The sequence below is a fragment of the Hylobates moloch genome, unplaced genomic scaffold (genome assembly GCF_009828535.3).
Source record: "Hylobates moloch isolate HMO894 unplaced genomic scaffold, HMol_V3 SCAFFOLD_9, whole genome shotgun sequence".
NCBI classification, from domain to species: Eukaryota; Metazoa; Chordata; class Mammalia; order Primates; family Hylobatidae; genus Hylobates; species Hylobates moloch.
The window spans coordinates 3,237,359-3,254,615 of NW_026652284.1; the positions used below are offsets into that span (position 1 = coordinate 3,237,359).

Genomic DNA, 17,257 nt, shown 5'->3' on the forward strand with positions numbered 1-17,257 from the left:
GCCCCAGGCCGCGCCTGCGCACAAGGGAAGGGCTCCGCTACTCTGGCCCTCAGGGTCGTGTAGTTTCCGGGGCTACGGCACCTGGGCACACCAGGTGGCGTCGCGCCTTTGCTTTCCTGAGCCTTCTGAGTAAGGTAATGTAGTTTCCGTGGGGCGACGCCTGCGCACAAGACCACGTCGGGCCTCACTTTTCCCAGGCCTTCTGGGTAGTGTAGTTTCCGGGATCGGCGCCCGGCCTATGCCAGCTTGCAGAGCTCACCAGGTGCAGACCCCTGCGGCCAGGGCGAGGACGGATCTGAGCAGCCGGGCAGCGGGTGCCGCCGCCTGCGGGACCAAGAGGGCTTGAGGACATCTGCAATGCTCCAGAAGCCCAAGAGCGTGAAGCTGCGGGCCCTGCGCAGCCCGAGGAAGTTCGGCGTGGCTGGCCGGAGCTGCCAGGAGGTGCTGCACAAGGGCTGTCTCCGCTTCCAGGTGCCCGCCGGGCTGGGCGGGGACGGCCCGCCGGGGAGGCGTGTGGGGAGAATAGGAGGTGCCGCCTTTCCTCTTCCAAAACGGAGGGTGCGGGCGGCGCCCGGGGCGGGTAGTTTTCGTTCGCCTTAGCCCCTAGGACCCCGGGCCCCCGCAGCCTGTGGTTCCTGAGCGTGGCTTCAGAGCGCAGGGGGGTTGGGGGGCGACCTGGATCACCCCTTTCCTCTTCCCACCTCTCGGGCAGGACAGCCCTGCATCAGAGCTAGGAGACCGGGTTGAGTGCCAGGTACTGGCACGCGGGGTCACGGCTGCTCTGCCTGTCCGGCCTCAGCTTCCCCCTGCATAAAATGAAAGGCTTGGCTAGGTGGGCTCTGTAGGCCTTTCCAGCCCTCGCAGCTGGGGGTTGCAATTGTCACCTTATTCTAGGTTGGTTTTGTTTTTTAGACCAGTACTAGGGTTACCAGGTGTGCATTGCCGGGGTCGGTGCGGGTGGGGTGGGAGTTGCCATAAAATGCCAAAAACTGACCAGTGCAGAGTAACAGGGAACCAGACTCCAACAAATTAACAGTGCCACGTGCCGGTCACACTTGTGCACAGAGGCAGTCAACCGTTGTCCTTCGTGTGCCAGCACTGCTCTGGTGGCTGTGTGCTGGGGATGGTGGTGTTCAGCTCCTGGCAGCAGGGAGGTGGCGCTGTCAAAGACAGGCTCTATTTGAAGTGCCCTCAGGAGCTCATTTAAAAAGGGTGAATCCTGCAGAGCCAGCAGTCACCACCTGATGTATGTTTTTCCTGACTCTTCGTATTTTAGAACGGCCCGCAGTCAGGCGCCCTTGCTCCCGCTCCCTCATCCTTGCCTGGGCGTTGGCGCGACTGTGGCATACAGGCGGCAGCCTGAGCCTGCTTCTTTAAAGACAGCTCATTCTGGTCGTTTGTGAGGCCTGCAGATGCAAAGCCCTCGTCTTGAGACCCTTCCTCCTCCTGTTGCTTCTCCCGTCCCTGCAGCTCCCTGAGCGCGGTTCCCGGCTGTGCCTGTACGAGGATGGCACGGAGCTGACGGAAGACTACTTCCCCAGCGTTCCCGACAACGCCGAGCTGGTGCTGCTCACCTCGGGCCAGGCCTGGCAGGGCTGTGAGTGACAAGGACCTTGGAGGTGGGCGGGAAGCTGGCACTCTCGGAGGTCCTGGGGGCTTAGCTCCGGGTGCCCGTCAGGGTTGGGAAGTGTCCCGCTTTCTGTGAACTCTGGGGTCTCAAGGAGGAAGCCCTCTGGAGGCAGAACTGGTCAGCGTCGCTTAGGTGGCAGAGTCCTCAGTCCTCTCGTTCATGAACCCAGCTGTTCAGTTGGTTGTCTTTTTCTTCAAAAAATCTCTTAATTTTATTTGCGTTCATTTGAGGTGTCCTAGCAATTCCCAAGAGCAGAGGGAGGGCTTTGGGATTGGGGCCTGCACAGTTTCATGGGGAAGGTGGAGCCAGGAGGAGATGCTGTTCTGTTCTGCTGGGCTGAGCACCCTTCTGGAAGGATGAGGTGGTGGTTCGTGGGATGCTCTCTCATTGTTCTCAGTTGTTGTTTGCAGAGATGCTGTCCTCAGGGCTCAAGTTTGGGGGCAGTTGCTTTGAGAGGTTGTTCTTTAGGGGTATCTGTATTGAAGCCTCAGGACACAAAGTCCTGCCTTTCAGAACCAGCTGAATGCCAAGGTCTGCGCTTGCTTGACTCCCGTAAAAGAGAGCTTTTGGCCACTGGGGCGGGAGATGCCATCATGTGCCTTTACCTGGGAGGGTCGGCCAGTGTTGTGCAAAGGGGGTTAGGCTCCAGGAGATGCTTCTGGCGGCCCAGGAAGGACATGGGTGCTCTGAGGGATGGAGCTCTGGCTCCTTGGCCTAAGGGGCAGAAAGAGAGAAGTCGAAGAGTAACGTCCATGTGGCCACCTCCCCGGCTACAGTGTTGGGGGCTCCACTGTCAGCATTGAGGGGTGACGCCTCTGGTGTGTGCTCCAAGGTTGCAAGCCCCCTTTCTCCACTGGGCCTTGTGCTTTTAGAGGAGGCAGCCGGAAAATGTATCACTGTGATGCCCCCTGGGGTGGCCCCTGCAGGAGGTGGGGGCTGGGCAGGGGTGTGCTCAGGGTATGCCTCACCTTTGGATGTTATCTTTCTTTCCCATTTCAGGGCATAGCTGAAAGACAGCAGAGCACATTGCTCTCTCTCTGTCTTTCCCTGCATCTCTCAGTCTCTGTCTCTCTCCTCTGTCTGTCTCTGTCTCTGGCTCTCTCTGTCTGTCTCTGTCTCTCTCCCTCTCTGTCCTTCCTTTCTCTGGTGCTTTATCCCCCTCTCTTCCCTGAAACCACTAGTCGTCCTCCTTGTTAGACTTAAAAAAATTTTTTTTCTTTTCTTTTATTAAAACATTGAGATGGGGTCTCCCTCTGTTGCCCAGGCTAGTCTCAAACTCCTGGGCTCAGTAAGTCCTCCTACCTTGGCTTCCCAAAGTGCTGGGATTACAGGCATGAGCCACTGTGCCTGGCCAAAATATTTTTATTTTATTTATATTTTGAGACTTTGTTGCCCAGGCTGGAGTGCAGTGGCACAAACGTGGCTCACTGCAGCCTCGACCTCCATGTTTCAAGCGATCCTCTCGCCTTAGCCTCCCAATTAGCTGGGACCACAGGCATGCACTACCACGTCTGGCTAATTGTTTTGTATTTTTTGTAGAGATAGGGTTTCGCCATGTTTCCCAGGATAGTCTCACACTCCTGGGCTCAAGCTGTCCTCCTGCCTTGGCCTCCTAAAGTGCTAGGATTACAGGTGTGAGCCACCATGCCTGGCCTAAACCGTTTATTTAGAAATAGTGACAGATTCCCAGGAAGTTGCACAGATAGGAAGGTCCCATGTACCTCTACCCTTACCCTCAAAGGCAACATCAGACACAACCGTGGTACAATATAAAACAGGAACACTGACACTAGTGCAATGTGTGTGTTGTTCTGTCATTTCTCCCCATGTAGATTCCTGTGACCAGAATCAGGGTCAAGGTACAGACATCTCCCATCCATCACTCAAGGTTCTCCCCTTTATAATCCTGCTACCCCTGCCCACCACCAATCCCTAGCCCGTAGCAGCTGCTGATATGTTCTCTATGTCTATAATTTTGTCATTTAAAGAATATTAGGGGCCAGGTGCGGTGGCTCACACCTATAATCCCAGCACTTTGGGAGGCCGAGGTGGGTGGATCACCTGAGATCAGGAGTTCAAGACCAGCCTGGGCAACATGGTGAAACCCCGTCTCTACTAAAAATACAAAAATTAGTTGGGCGTGGTGGTGGGCGCCTGTAATCTCACTACTCGGGAGGCTGAGGCAGGAGAATCGCTTGAGCCCAGCAGGTGGAGGCTGCAGTGAGCTGAGATTGTGCCATTGCACTCCAGCCTGGGTGACAGGCTGAGATTCCATCTCAAAAAAAAAAAAGAATATTAGGTAAGTGGAATCATAAAGTATGTGACCTTTTGAGATGAGCCTTTTTCACTCCACATAAGGCTCCTGAGATGCACCTAAGTTGTGAGTATTCATAGTCCGTTCCTTTTCATTGCTGAGTAGCATTCCATGGTTTGTTTTACCACAGTTTGTTCAACCATTCACCTGTGGAAAGATATTTTGTTTGTTTCCAGTTTTTGACTATTACAAAATAAAGCTGCTCTGGCCAATTATGTACAGATTTTTTTTTTTTTTCTTTTGAGACAGGGTCTCACCCTGTCACCCAGGCTGGAGTGCAGTGGTGCAATCATAGCTCACTGTGGCTTTCACTTCCTGGGCTCAAGCAATCCTCCTACCTCCGCCCCTGAGTAGCTGGGACTACAGGGGTGCACCACCATGCCTGGCTAATTTTTGTATTTTCTGTAGAAACAGGGCTTCATCATGTTGCCCAGGGTGGCCTTGAACTCCTAGGCTCAAGCGGTGTACCCACCTTGGCCTCCCAAAGTGTTGGGATTACAGGCGTGAGCCACCGCACCTGGCCATCTTGACAGGTTTTTGCAGGATGTAGGTTTTCATTCCTCTGGGGAGAATGCCCAGGAGTACAGTACTGCATTGTGTGGTGTGTGTTTAGTTTCTGAAGACAAGGATGTCCACTCTCGCTGCTTCTGTTTAACATGGTACTGCAGGGTCTAGCCAGGACATTTAGGCAAGAAAAATAAAAAGCATCCAGATTGGAAAGGAAGAAGTGAAGCTATTTCTATTTGCAGATCATATGAACTTGTATGTAGAAAACCCTAAGGAATCCACTAAAAAATGATTAGAACTAATCATCAAATTTAGCAAGGTTGAAGGATGTAAGATCAATATGCAAATATAGGAATACACTTACAACGAACAATCTGAAAATGAAGCAGAAAATAATCCCATTTACATTGGCATCAAAAAGAATAAAATACTTAGGATAAGTGTAACAAAAAATTGTAATACTTATATTCTTAAAACTGCAAAATGTTGTTGAAAGAAATTAAGGTTTTGAATAAATGGATTAACATCCCATGTTCATGGATTGGAAAACTTAACATTGTTAAGACAATGGGACTCCCCAGATTGACCTACAAATTCAGCACAATCCCTATGAAAATTCCAGCTGGTTTCATTGTAGAAATTGACATGCTGATTCTAATCCATAGTTCATATGGAATTGCAAGAGACCCAGAATAGCCAAAACAACCGTGAAAAAAAACATAGTAGGAGGACCTACATATCCTGATTTCAAAACTTAGTACAAAGCCACAGTAATCAAGACTGGCACTGGTACAAGGACAGATAAATAGATCAATGGAGTAGAATAGAGCACCCAGAAATCTATGTATCTGTGGTCAGGATGCCAGGACCATTCAATGGAGGGGGAAGAGTAGTATCTTCAACAAATGGTGCTGGGACAACTGCATATTCACATATAAAAGAATGAAGTTAGGCCCTTAGCTGGTACTTTATACAAAAAGTACGATAAATGAAAGACCTAAATGTAAAAGTTAAAAATATAAAGCCCTTAGAAGAAAACATAGGGATAAGTCTTCATCATCTTGGATTTGGCAAAGGATTCTTAGATTTGACACCAAAAACATGAGCAGCAGAAGAAAAAACAGATAAATTGGGCTTCATCAACATTAAGAACTTTAGGCTGGGCACGGTGGCTCATGCCTGTAATCCCAGCACTTTGGGAGGCTGAAACGGGCAGATCACTTGAGGTCAGGAGTTGAGACCAGCCTGGCCAACATGGTGAAACCCTGTCTCTACTAAAAATACAAAAATTAGCCGGGCGTGGTGGCAGGCACCTGTAATTCCAGCTACTCAGGAGGCTGAGGCAGGAGAATTGCTTGAACCCAGGAGGCAGAGGCTGCAGTGAACCAAGATCACACCACTGCACTCCAGCCTGGGCGACAGAGTGAGACTCCATCTCAGAAAAAAAAAAAAAAGAAAAATTAAGAACTTTGTTGCTTCAAAGGACACCATGAAGGAGGCTAAAAGACAGCCCACAGAATAGGAGAAAATAGTTGCCAATGATGTATCTAATACAGGACTTGCATCAGAATATATAAAGAATCCTTATAACTTAATAGTAAAAAGATAACCCAATTAAACATGGGCAAAGGTTCTGAAAAGAAAGAAATGCCTCCAAGGAAGATACTCAAGTGGTCGGTAAGCACATTAAAAGGTGCTTGAGATCATCAGTCATCAGGGAACTGCAAATCAAAACCACAGTGAGATGCTACTTCACACCCCCTAGGCTACCAACCAGTGTGGGCGAGGATGCGGAGCGGCTGGAACCCTCAGGCCCCATTGGTGGGAAGGGAAAATGGTGCAGCTCCTGTGGAAAATAGTCTGGCAGTTTATCAACAATTACACAGAATCGCCATGTGACCCAGCAGCTCCACTCCTAGGTACGTACCCAAGAGAAATGAAAACACGTCCACACCAAAACTCATCCGTGAGCATTTACAGTAGCTTTATTCATAATAGCCAAAAGATGGAAACCACTCAAGTCTTCAGTGATGAACACATGGATAAACAGAGTGTGGCACATCCATACAATGGAATTACTCACCGTGAAGAGGAATGAAACACAGCATGGCTGAGCCTTGAAACCATGCCAAGTCAAGAAGTCTGCACATACAGTAGGGTTCCATTCATAGGAAATGTCCAAAACAGGGATGTTAGAGAGATGGAAAATAGATTAGTGGTTGTTTAGGGTTGGGGGTAGTTTAGAGGGGAGGGAGGTTGGTAGCTAAAGAGTATGAGGTTTCTTTTTGAGGTGGTGAAAATGTTCTGAAATTGACTGTAGATGTGGCTGCACAACTCTGGAAATATAATAAAACCCATTGAATTGTATATTTTATTTATTGAGACGGAGTCTTGCTCTCTCGCCAGGCTGGAGTACAGTGGCACGATCTCGGCTCACTGCAACCTCCACCTCCTGGGTTCAAGCGATTCTCTTGCCTCAGCCTCCTGAGTAGCTGGGATTACAGGCATGCACCACCACGCTCGGCTAATTTTTGTATTTTTAGTACAGACAGGGTTTCACCATGTTGGCCAGGATGGCCGTGATCTCCTGACCTTCTGATCTGCCCACCTTGGCCTCCGAAAGTGCTGGGATTACAAGCGTGAGCCACCGCGCCCAGCCTCTGAATTGTACACTTTAAATGGGTGAATTGTAAGGAGTGTGAATTATATTTCAATAAAGCTACTTAAAATAAAGAAAAGAAACTGCCAAGTTGTATGCTAGAGTGGCCATCTTACCTTTCCACTGTGCAGTTTCTGTGCAGCCTCGCCAGCTTTTGGCGCTGTTGCTATTTTTAATTTTAGCCATTCTGATTGCAGTGTGGTGATGTCTCATTGTGCCCTTAATATGCATTTCCCTAATGGCTAACAATGCTGACTATCTGAGTATCTTTTGTAAAAATAGAGACAGGGTCTCACTCTGTTGCCCAGGTTGGAGTGCAGTGGCAATTATGGCTCACTGCAATCCTGAACTCCTGGGCTCAAGCGATCCTCCTACCTCAGCCTCCCAAGTAACTGGGACTACAGGTGTGCACCACCACGTGCAGCTAATTATTATTATTATTTTTAGAGATGGGGTCTTGCTTTTTTTTTTAGAGATGGGGTCTTGGTTGCCAGGTTGGTCTCAAACTCCTGCCCTTAAGTGATTCTCCCACCTCGGTCTCTGAAAGTGCTGGGATTACAGGCGTGAGTTACTGTGCCCAGCCCTAAATATCTTTTTACGTGCTTATTTGCCATCTGTAGATTCTCCTTGGTGAAGTGTTTCTTCATGTCTCTTGTCCATTTTCTAATTGGATTTTTTTTTTTTTTACTGTTGAGTTTTGAAAGTCACCCCCACCCTGCCAAAATACCTGGACATGAGTTCTTTGTCAGACATGTGGTTTGCAAATATTTACCCTGTGGCTTGCCTTTTCATTCTCTTAAGAGCATTTTTTTTGCAGAGTAAGAGTTTTTAGTTTTGAGGAAGCTCAGTGTGTTGATTTTCTCTTTTACGCAGTGCTTTTGATGTTAGGTCTAAGGACTTCCACCAAGTCCTCACTCCCCAGAATGTCCTCCTGTCTTCTGATCCGCTGATGTGATTGTGAGGCTTTTCTCATGGTGGATCGCACTGATCGATTTTCAGGTGTGAACCAGCCTTGCATTCCCACTTGGCCATGGTGATACTTCTTTTTGCATGTTACTGAGTTCTCTTTGCTAACATTTTGTTAAGGTCCTGGGTAGACTTTGCTTTAACTTCCTATTAAGAGCCTGCCCGGAGAGCTCGCTGCTTCAGGAAGTTGTGAAAAGGCTCCAGGAGAGAGTAGGAAAAGTGATAGGAAGGATCTGAAAGCAAGGTCTCCAGGAAGGGCCAAAGGAGGGGCGCATGGTTTGGAGGGGAGGAGGCCAAATGGGAAAGCAGCCGTCTCTTGGTGCACTTTCGTCTGTCTTCTAAAGCACACCCCACCCCTTCCTCCTCTGTCCTCATGCTGCCCTGATGCGTGGTCCCCAGCTGTTGGTGTCAGGGCAAGGACAAAGACCCGGGACACCTCGAGTCTGAGTCCTGGTGATTGCCAGGCCCTGGGGAATGGGGGAAGATGTGGTCAGAGGCTCTTCTTGTGACCGGGGCAGGATATGTCTTCTGCTGGACTGGCACCTTTTTGTTTGTCCCATTGGTGGCAGATGTGAGCGACATCGGGCGCTTCCTCAGTGCATTTCACGAGCCGCAAGTGGGGCTCATCCAGGCTGCCCAGCAGCTGCTGTGTGATGAGCAGGCCCCGCAGAGGCAGAGGCTGCTGGCCGACCTCCTGCACAACGTCAGCCAGAACATCGCGGCCGAGACCCGGGCTGAGGACCCGCCGTGGTTTGAAGGTGCATGGGGGCTGCAACTGGCAGGGGAGAGGCTTCTTCGGAGCCTGAGGTGCCAGGAGAAGTTGGGTTCCAAAAAGCCCCCAATGAAGGGGCTGGCCTGTACCCTCGTGGGTTGAGGTGGGGGACTTGGAAGAAAATGTGCTCATTTCCCAGCCTCGTGGGAAAGGCACCCAGCAAGGACTCACGTGGGACCAGAGTCCAGGGCAGCCCTCGGATGGGACTTTTTATTATTTTTATATATATTTTTTGAGATGGAGTCTTGCTCTGTCCCCCAGGCTGGAGTGCAGTGGCATGATCTTGGCTCACTGCAACCTCTGCCTCCCTGCACCCTCTGCCTCCCAGGTTAAGGCGATTCTCCTGCCTCAGCCTCCCAAGTAGCTGGGATTACAGGCAAGTGCAACCACACCCTGCCAATTTTTGTATTTTTAGTAGAGATGAGGTTTTGCCATGTTGGCCAGGCTGCTCTCGAACTTCTGACCTCAGCCTCCCAAAGTGCTAGGATTACAGGCGCGCGCCTGGCCTATTATAATTATTTAAAAAATTGTGCTAAAGTACATATGACATAAAATTTACCATCTCAACCATTTTTTTAGTGCACAGGTCATTGGCATTAGGTACAGTCACATTGTATGCGGCCATCCCCACCGTCATCTCCAGAAATCCTTCCATCTTGCAAAGCTGAACTTGTGTCCCTGTTACATTCACTCCCCCTTCCCCTTCCCCCAGCCCCCGGCAACCACCGTTCCGGTTTCTGTCTCTCTGATTTGATGACTCTAGGGACCTCATATGAATGGAGTCACACAGTATTTGTCCTTGTGTAGAACTGGCTTATTGCACTCAGCACAGTGTCCTCAAGGTTCATCCATATCGTAGCATATATAAAAATTTCCTTCTTTTTTTTTTTTTTTTTGAGACGGAGTCTCGCTGTGTCTCCCAGGCTGGAGTGCAGTGGCTCAATCTCAGCTCACTGCAAGCTCCGCCTCCTGGGTTCACGCCATTCTCCTGCCTCAGCCTCCCGAGTAGCTGGGACTACAGGCGCCTGCCACCACGCTTGGCTAATTTTTTGTATTTTCAGTAGAGACGGGGTTTCACCGTGTTAGCCAGGATGGTCTCAATCTCCTGACCTCGTGATCTGCCCGCCTCAGCCTCCCAAAGTGCTGGGATTACAGGCGTGAGCCACCACGCCCAGCCAATTTCCTTCTTTTAAAGGCCAAATGACAGTCCACCGAGTGTACTTACCACGCTGTCTATTCACTCCACTGCGTGTACATACCCCACTCTGTCCATTCACTCCACTGCGTGTACAAACCACACTCTGTCTATTCACTCCACTGCACATACATTCCCCACACACTGCCTATTCACTCCACTGCATGTACATACCACACTCTGTCTATTAACCACGGGTACATACCACACTACTCACTCCACTGCGTGTATATACCACACTCTGTCTATTCACTCCACTGCATGTACCTACCACACTCTGTCTATTCACTTCACTGCGTATACATACCACACTCTGTCTATTCACTCCACTGCGTGTACATACCACACTCTGTCTATTCACTTCACTGTGTGTACATACCACACTCTGTCTATTCACTCTACTGCGTGTACATACCACGCTCTGTCTATTCACTCCACTGCGTGTACATACCACGCTCTGTCTATTCACTCCACTGCGTGTACATACCACACTGTCTATTCATTCCACTGTGTGTACATACCATGCTCAGTCTATTCACTCCACTGCATGTACATACCACACTGTCTATTCATTCCACTGCGTGTACATACCATACTGCCTATTCACTCCACATACCATGCTCTGTCTATTCACTCCACTGCCACTCCACTGCGTGTACATACCACACTCTGTCTATTCACTCCACTGCATGTACATATCACACTGTCTATTCACTGACACATGGGTTGCTTCCACCTTTTGGCCTGGCCTTGTAAGCCCATCAGAGGTGATGCTGAGAGGTTGTAGCCTTTTTGGGAAAGGAGGGCTTGAGGGCCAGGCAGAAGCTCCTTGGTGGTATTTGAGATGCTTCTAAAAACAAAAACCAAACAGGGACGCTGTCTGTGTCACTATCAGAATACTTCTCAAGATGATGCAATCTGGCCTGGTGTGGTTGCTCACACCTATAATCCTAGCACTTTGGGAGGCCGAGCCAGGAAGACAGCTTGAGGCCTGGAGTTCAAGATCAGCCTAGGTAACAAAGTGAGACCTCATCTCTAAAAAGATTTAAAACATTAGCCAGGTGTGGTGGTGTGTACCTGTAGTCCTAGCCACTTGGGAGTCTGAGGCAGGAGGATTCCCTGAGCCCAGGAAGTCAAGGCTGTAGTAAGCTGTGTTCGTGCCACTGTACTCCAGCCTGGAGGACAGAGCAAGACCCTGTCAAAAAGATGAAGCAGTATGACCCTTATATTCTGCCCTGCTTGGCACCTGAGCTGGGCGGGACACAGACCCAGAGGTCCGTGGCCTGCCCTGTGGACTTGGGGGTCTTCTCGTTTTCCTTGCAGGCTTGGAGTCCCGATTTCAGAGTAAGTCTGGCTACCTGAGATACAGCTGTGAGAGCCGGATCCGGAGTTACCTGAGAGAGGTGAGCCTGTGTGAAGGCCGGGTATGCTGGGAGGGTTTTTGAAGCCAGGCTTTGTGGGTTCTGGAAGCTTGTGGTCCTCACGATGGGCAGTTGGTAGGACCACATTCCATGCTTGCGTGGACCTGGTGGGCTGCTCTGGTGAGGGAAGCTAGCGCATGGACCCTGTGCCTCTCCTCTTCATGGAGGTGAGCACCCATCAGGCCTTTTCAGCTGCACTTGAGGTCACTGGGGTTAGGGAGTGGGGCGGTGGTGGCTCCTGCCTGCCTCCCCTCCTCTCCCCCCGAGGCTTCTTCCTGGGCAGCAGTGGCAAGCGTCAGGGCAGACACAGAGCCTGAGTTGTCATTTGCCCAACTGTGACCAAGGTCAGCAGGCAGTAGCAGGGATCTGAGGCCCTTCTCATGAGCCCATCCTTGGTCTGCAAACCTCTCCATCTCTCCCTCCTCCCTCCCAAAGGTGGAGTCAGCTCTGCCCTCATTTCCATCCACCCCATCTGAATGTGGATTTCCTCATCACATAGCATGACACGCCACGCTACACCATACCACACCAAACCACACCACACCAGGCCACACCACACCAGACCACACCATACCATACCACACTAGGCCACATCACACCATACCACACCACACCAGGCCACACCACACCAGACCATACCACACCAGGCCACATCACACCATACCACACCACACCAGGCCACACCACACCATACCATACCACACCAGGCCACATCACAACAGGCCACACCACACCATACCACACCACACCACACCACGCCACACCACACCACACCATGCCATACCACACCAGGCCACATCACACCAGGCCACACCACACCATACCACACCACACCAGGCCACACCACACCATGCCATACCACACCAGGCCACACCACGTCATGCCACACCATGCCACACTGTATCATTAGCACATGGAGGGTGCTGTGGAGGCCCCTGCAATGGGTGTCCTGTCCCAGTGCTGCCCTGCGTGGTCGGCCCCCACGCCCTCGGCCCACTCCTCTCTGTGGCACAATTGTTAATGCTGTGCTGCACCCCGTTTTTCTGCATCTCCTCGAGGCCCTGGTGACTTGCCATGTTCCCTTGCATTTCCCAGCCTGCTCCCTGTAGCGGAGCTAACTGATCCTGATACTCCTACCTGCAAGTGCAATGACCAGGCCCTTCCACGCACCACTGCCTGCCTGACCAGGGTGGGATGGCCGTGCCTGCCTGATTTTGTTAGCTCATCTTCTTTTTTGAGACGGAGTCTCACTGTGTTGCTCAGGCTGGAGTACAGTGGTGCAATCTCAGCTCACTGCAACCTCTGCCTTCCAGGTTCAAGTAATCCTCCTGCCTCAGCCTCCCAAGTAGCTGGGATTACAGGCATGTGCCACCAGACCCAGCTAATTTTTCTAGTAGAAATGGGGTTTCACTATGTTGGTCAGGCTGGTCTCAAACTCCTGACCTCAAATGATCCACCCACCTCGGCCTCCCAGAGTGCTGGGATTACACACGTGAGCCACCACACCCAGCCTGTTATCTCATCTAAGTCTCACCCAGCTGGGAGCTGGTGTGGTTCCCTCCATTTCACAGGGCAGAGTCTCCCAGGGTGGGACAGCCCAGCAGTGGCCGAGAGGCCATGTGAACTCAGACCCTCTGACCACAGGACTGGGCTTGGGCAGGGTCTCAGAGGGCCATGGAGTGAGATGGATCGAGAGCCAGTGCGGGTTTTGGGGCGCTGTGCACCAGGCTCAGCGACGTTCCTTGGTTCCTCCAGGTAAGCTCCTACCCCTCCACGGTGGGTGCGGAGGCTCAGGAGGAATTCCTGCGGGTCCTCGGCTCCATGTGCCAGAAGCTCCGGTCCGTGCAGTACAATGGCAGCTACTTCGACAGAGGAGCCAAGGGCGGCGGCCGCCTCTGCACACCGGAAGGCTGGTTCTCCTGCCAGGTGAGCTATGTGCCCTTTATCCTGGGGCCACCTGGCTGGCCTGTGGAGCACAGCCCGCCTGGGGCGAGGCGGGTGGGGACCTTCAGCCTTTGCCTTGCCTTGCCTGGGCAAAGGCTTGTGAAGAGATACAGCCCTCATATTCCCAGGGAGGGTGGCAGTGTCTCAGCCAGTGCCTCTCAAGCTGCGGTGCACACAGGAGTCCCTGGGGAGCTTGCAGAGGGCTGCAGGGCCCCGTCCCAGGGCTTGTCTCGGTAGGGCTGGGCGGTGTCTCAGTCAGCCCTGGCTGCCATAACAGATGACCCCTGCTGGGGAGGCTGGAACGGCAGCTAGTTACTGCTCACAGTTCTGGAGGCTGGAAGCTGAGATCAGGCCTGCAGTCCCCTGCTGCCTTCCCAGGTGTCCCTGTTGCACCATGCTAGGCGTGGTCTGGCCTTTAGTGGTGATGCATTTGTGTCTCTGGCGAGTGCTGGGCACACCCCTCCCCCTCCCATGGTGTGGGGAGCAACTTGAGGCGCCTCTTGGCATTTGCACACTGCAGTTGCATTCCCCGTAAGGTCCATTGATGCCCGTGATCTTCCGAGTGCCACTCAGTGGGTCCAGCAGCAGAGGCCAGGTGGTGGGCATGGCCTCCAGTGCTTCTTCCCATGGGACAAGGCTCCTTGCTGCTCCTGCCAGGCAGATCCTTCTGGGGTGATGGGCTCTGACCATAAAAACACTTCTTCCAAGTTAGCTTAACATTTAGACTTTGCAGTGCGTTCGCTCACCACTCACTGAGTACTTACTTCGTGCCTGGCACTGTGGGAGGGGTTGGGACACAAAGATGAAAAATCCTTCATCCCTGATGGCAGGGTGAGTCCTGCACAGTGGAAGGTGAAAGACACACAAACGAGCGAGGCAGAGGAGGCTGTGGGGCTGCAGGAGCCGCAGCCAGCGTCCTGGGAGCGAGGGCCAGTCAGGAGCCGCCCCAGGGAGGGGGTGGGGCTTTAGAGCGGGTTGACTGATAGGTGGGGGCACAAGAGTGAGCTGGGAGGGTCCAGGTGCCCTGGGCATGGCAGTGGGAAGCAGTGGGCTCTGCTGGGGAGGCTGCAAGTCCCTGGGGTGATGGGGGCACAGAGTGCAGGTGGGCACTGGGGCTCCGGGCACATGCTCTGCAGATGTCTTTTCATGAATGAGTGTGTTGAGTGCTGGGCTGCCGACCACAGGGAAGACAGAAGCTGTGGCCACGGCACCTTCAGTGAGGCAGCCCTGCCTCTGTGTTGGGGTCACAGGGAAACATCAGGAAGCCGCGGGGAGTGGCTGGAAAGGGAGCCTCTGGGGCATGGGTCCTTGCTTCTCACGCACTGGCCCTGCCCTGGCAAGTCAGTACCTTCTGGCCTCACTTCCCATGAGGTGGGGGTGCTGGTGTGTGATCACAGGGGTAACAGTGACCATAACTACCTTGTCCTCTTTGGGAACTCAGAACATATTGTTCGGGGTAATGAGGGAAAAAGAAGGGTCTGATTCCAAAGGCAGAGCTCTTTTTTTTTTTTTTTGAGACGAGTCTTGCTCTGTCACCAGGCTGGAATGCAGTGGTGCGATCTTGGCTCACTGCAACCTCTGCCTCCCAGGTTCAAGTGATTCTCCTGACTCAGCCTCCCAAGTAGCTGGGATTACAGGCGCCCGCCACCATGCCCAGCTAATTTTTGTATTTTTAGTAGAGATGGGGTTTCACCATGTTGGCCAGGCTGGTCTCGAACTCTTGACCTCAGGTGATCCACCCACATCGGCCTCCCAAAGTGCTGGGATTCCAGGCATGAGTCACCGTGCCCGGCCGAGGCAGAACTCTGAATCTCCCTAAAGCAGCACACCCTGGATCAGGGACCAACCCCCACAGGGTGTGCCTCTCAGTAAGATCGCCTGACTTGGTGTATTAGGCCATTCTCGCATTGCTGTAAAGAAATAGAGAGTGGGTAATTTATAAAGAAAAGAGGTGTAGTTGGCTTACGGTTCTGCAGGCTGTACAGGAAGCATGGTGCTGGCATCTGCTCGGCTGCCGGGGAGGCCTCGGGAAACTCACACTTGTGGTGGAAGGGGAGGCAGGAGCAGGCACGTCTCACGTGGTGGGAGCAGGAGCGAGAGGGAGAGTGAGGGGTGGGTGCTACTTTTAAGCCAGATCTCAGGAGGACTCACTCTGGCGTGGGCAGCACCCAGGGGATGGTGCTAAACCCTTCATGAGAAATCCACCCCCAGGATCCATCACCTCCCACCAGGCCCTACCTCCCACACTGGGGCTGACATTTCAACATGAGCTCTGGGCAGGGCTGCACATCCAAAGCATGTCACTTGGTGACTGAGACCGTATAAGAGACTCACTTCTGGCCGGGCGCAGTGGCTCATGCCTGTAATCCCAGCACTTTGGGAGGCCAAGGCGGGCGGATCACGAGGTCAAGAGATGGAGCCCATCCTGGCCAACAAGGTGAAACCCTGTGTCTACTAAAAATACAAAAATTAGCCAGGCCTGATGGCAGGTGCCTGTAGTCCCAGCTACTGGGGAGGCTGAGGCAGGAGAATCGCTTGAACATGGGAGGCAGAGGTTGTAGTAAGCTGAGATCGCACCACTGCACTCCAGCCTGGCAACAGAGCCAGACGCCGTCTCAAAAAAAAAAAAAAAAAAAAAAAAAAAGAGACTCACTTTCTGGCCTTCCTTCATTGTCTTTTGGCCCCCAGGGTCCCTTTGACATGGACAGCTGCTTATCAAGACACTCCATCAACCCCTACAGTAACAGGGAGAGCAGGATCCTCTTCAGCACCTGGAACCTGGATCACATGTAAGCTCACAGAGCGAGGTTCAGACCCAAGAGTGCCTGCGGGGCCCTGTCCCTACCGTGGCCCTGTCCCTGTCATGGCCCTCCCAGCCACGGCCCTGTCCCTACCACAGCCCTGTCCCTGCCACGGTGTTGCCTCCTTGGGTTTCAAGGGCTGTGCCCGTGTTACAGCCCAGGGAAGGGGTGCCTGATGGCAGCATGGGGGGCTGCTGAACAGGCACACACCATTCCCTCCACTGTCAGTACACATGCCTGACCTGGAGCCATCCCTCCTGTCCCCTCCAGTCCTCCCTGTGGATGGAGCTGGTGGGCAGCATCCTTCCCCAGAACACAGGTCCCAGCCCTTGGCCGTCAGAGGTTCTGAACCTCTGTGAGTTCGAAACAGGGTGAGCTCAGAAAGCAGGAGCTCCTGGTGTTACGATAGGTAAGGGTGTTTTTCCCTTTTTCTTTTTCTTTTAGAGATGGAGTCTTGCTCTGTGGCCCAGTCTAAAGTGCAGTGGCAGGATCGTGGCTCACTGAAGCCCCGAACTCCTGGCCTCAAGCGATCCTCCTGCCTCAGCCTCCTGAGTCGCTGGGACTACAGGTGCTTGCCACCATGCCTGGCTGGCTTATTTTGTGGAACCAGCATGAGCAGAAGTTCTCAGCTGGCAGGAGTGTTTCACAGCCGTACGAGCTCTATGGCTCTAACAAATGGGCAGGATGGAAAACTTCATTCTTTTAAACTGAGATGCATTCCTTGAATATAATTGTAGACTTGCCCTTGCTTTTTGAAGACAAAAGCCTTCAAATGCCCTTAAAATGGCTATACAGGATGAGCATCCCTAATTTGAAAATCTGAAATCTGAAGTGCTCCAAAATTCAACACTTTTTGCGTACAACGTGATGCTCAAAGGAGATGCTCATCCGGGCATTTAGGATTTGGGATTTTTTTTTTTTTTTCCAAGATGGAGTTTTGCTCTTGTTGCCCAGGCTGGAGTGCAATGACGCGATCTCGGCTCACCGCAACCTCCGCCTCCCAGGTTCAAGCGATTCTCCTGCCTTAGCTTCCCCAGTAGCTGGGATT

General features: G+C 52.2%; 1 protein-coding gene across 3 annotated transcripts in view; it reads left to right on the plus strand.

Moving 5' to 3' along the window:
* Window positions 1-170: 170 nt before the first annotated feature.
* Window positions 171-17,257, plus strand: part of DFFB (DNA fragmentation factor subunit beta) — a 28,242-nt gene continuing 11,155 nt past the window's right edge. Inside the window, exons 1-6 of one of the 3 annotated variants that reach the window (XM_032758715.2) lie at window positions 171-471; window positions 1,471-1,597; window positions 8,646-8,834; window positions 11,367-11,446; window positions 13,220-13,390; window positions 16,097-16,197. In XM_032758715.2, the coding sequence (XP_032614606.1) occupies window positions 358-471; window positions 1,471-1,597; window positions 8,646-8,834; window positions 11,367-11,446; window positions 13,220-13,390; window positions 16,097-16,197 (782 nt within the window). In that variant the 5' untranslated portion in view covers window positions 171-357. The remainder of the gene's footprint in view (window positions 472-1,470; window positions 1,598-8,645; window positions 8,835-11,366; window positions 11,447-13,219; window positions 13,391-16,096; window positions 16,198-17,257) is intronic. The other 2 variants (XM_032758716.2, XM_032758717.2) reach the window with 2 other exon arrangements.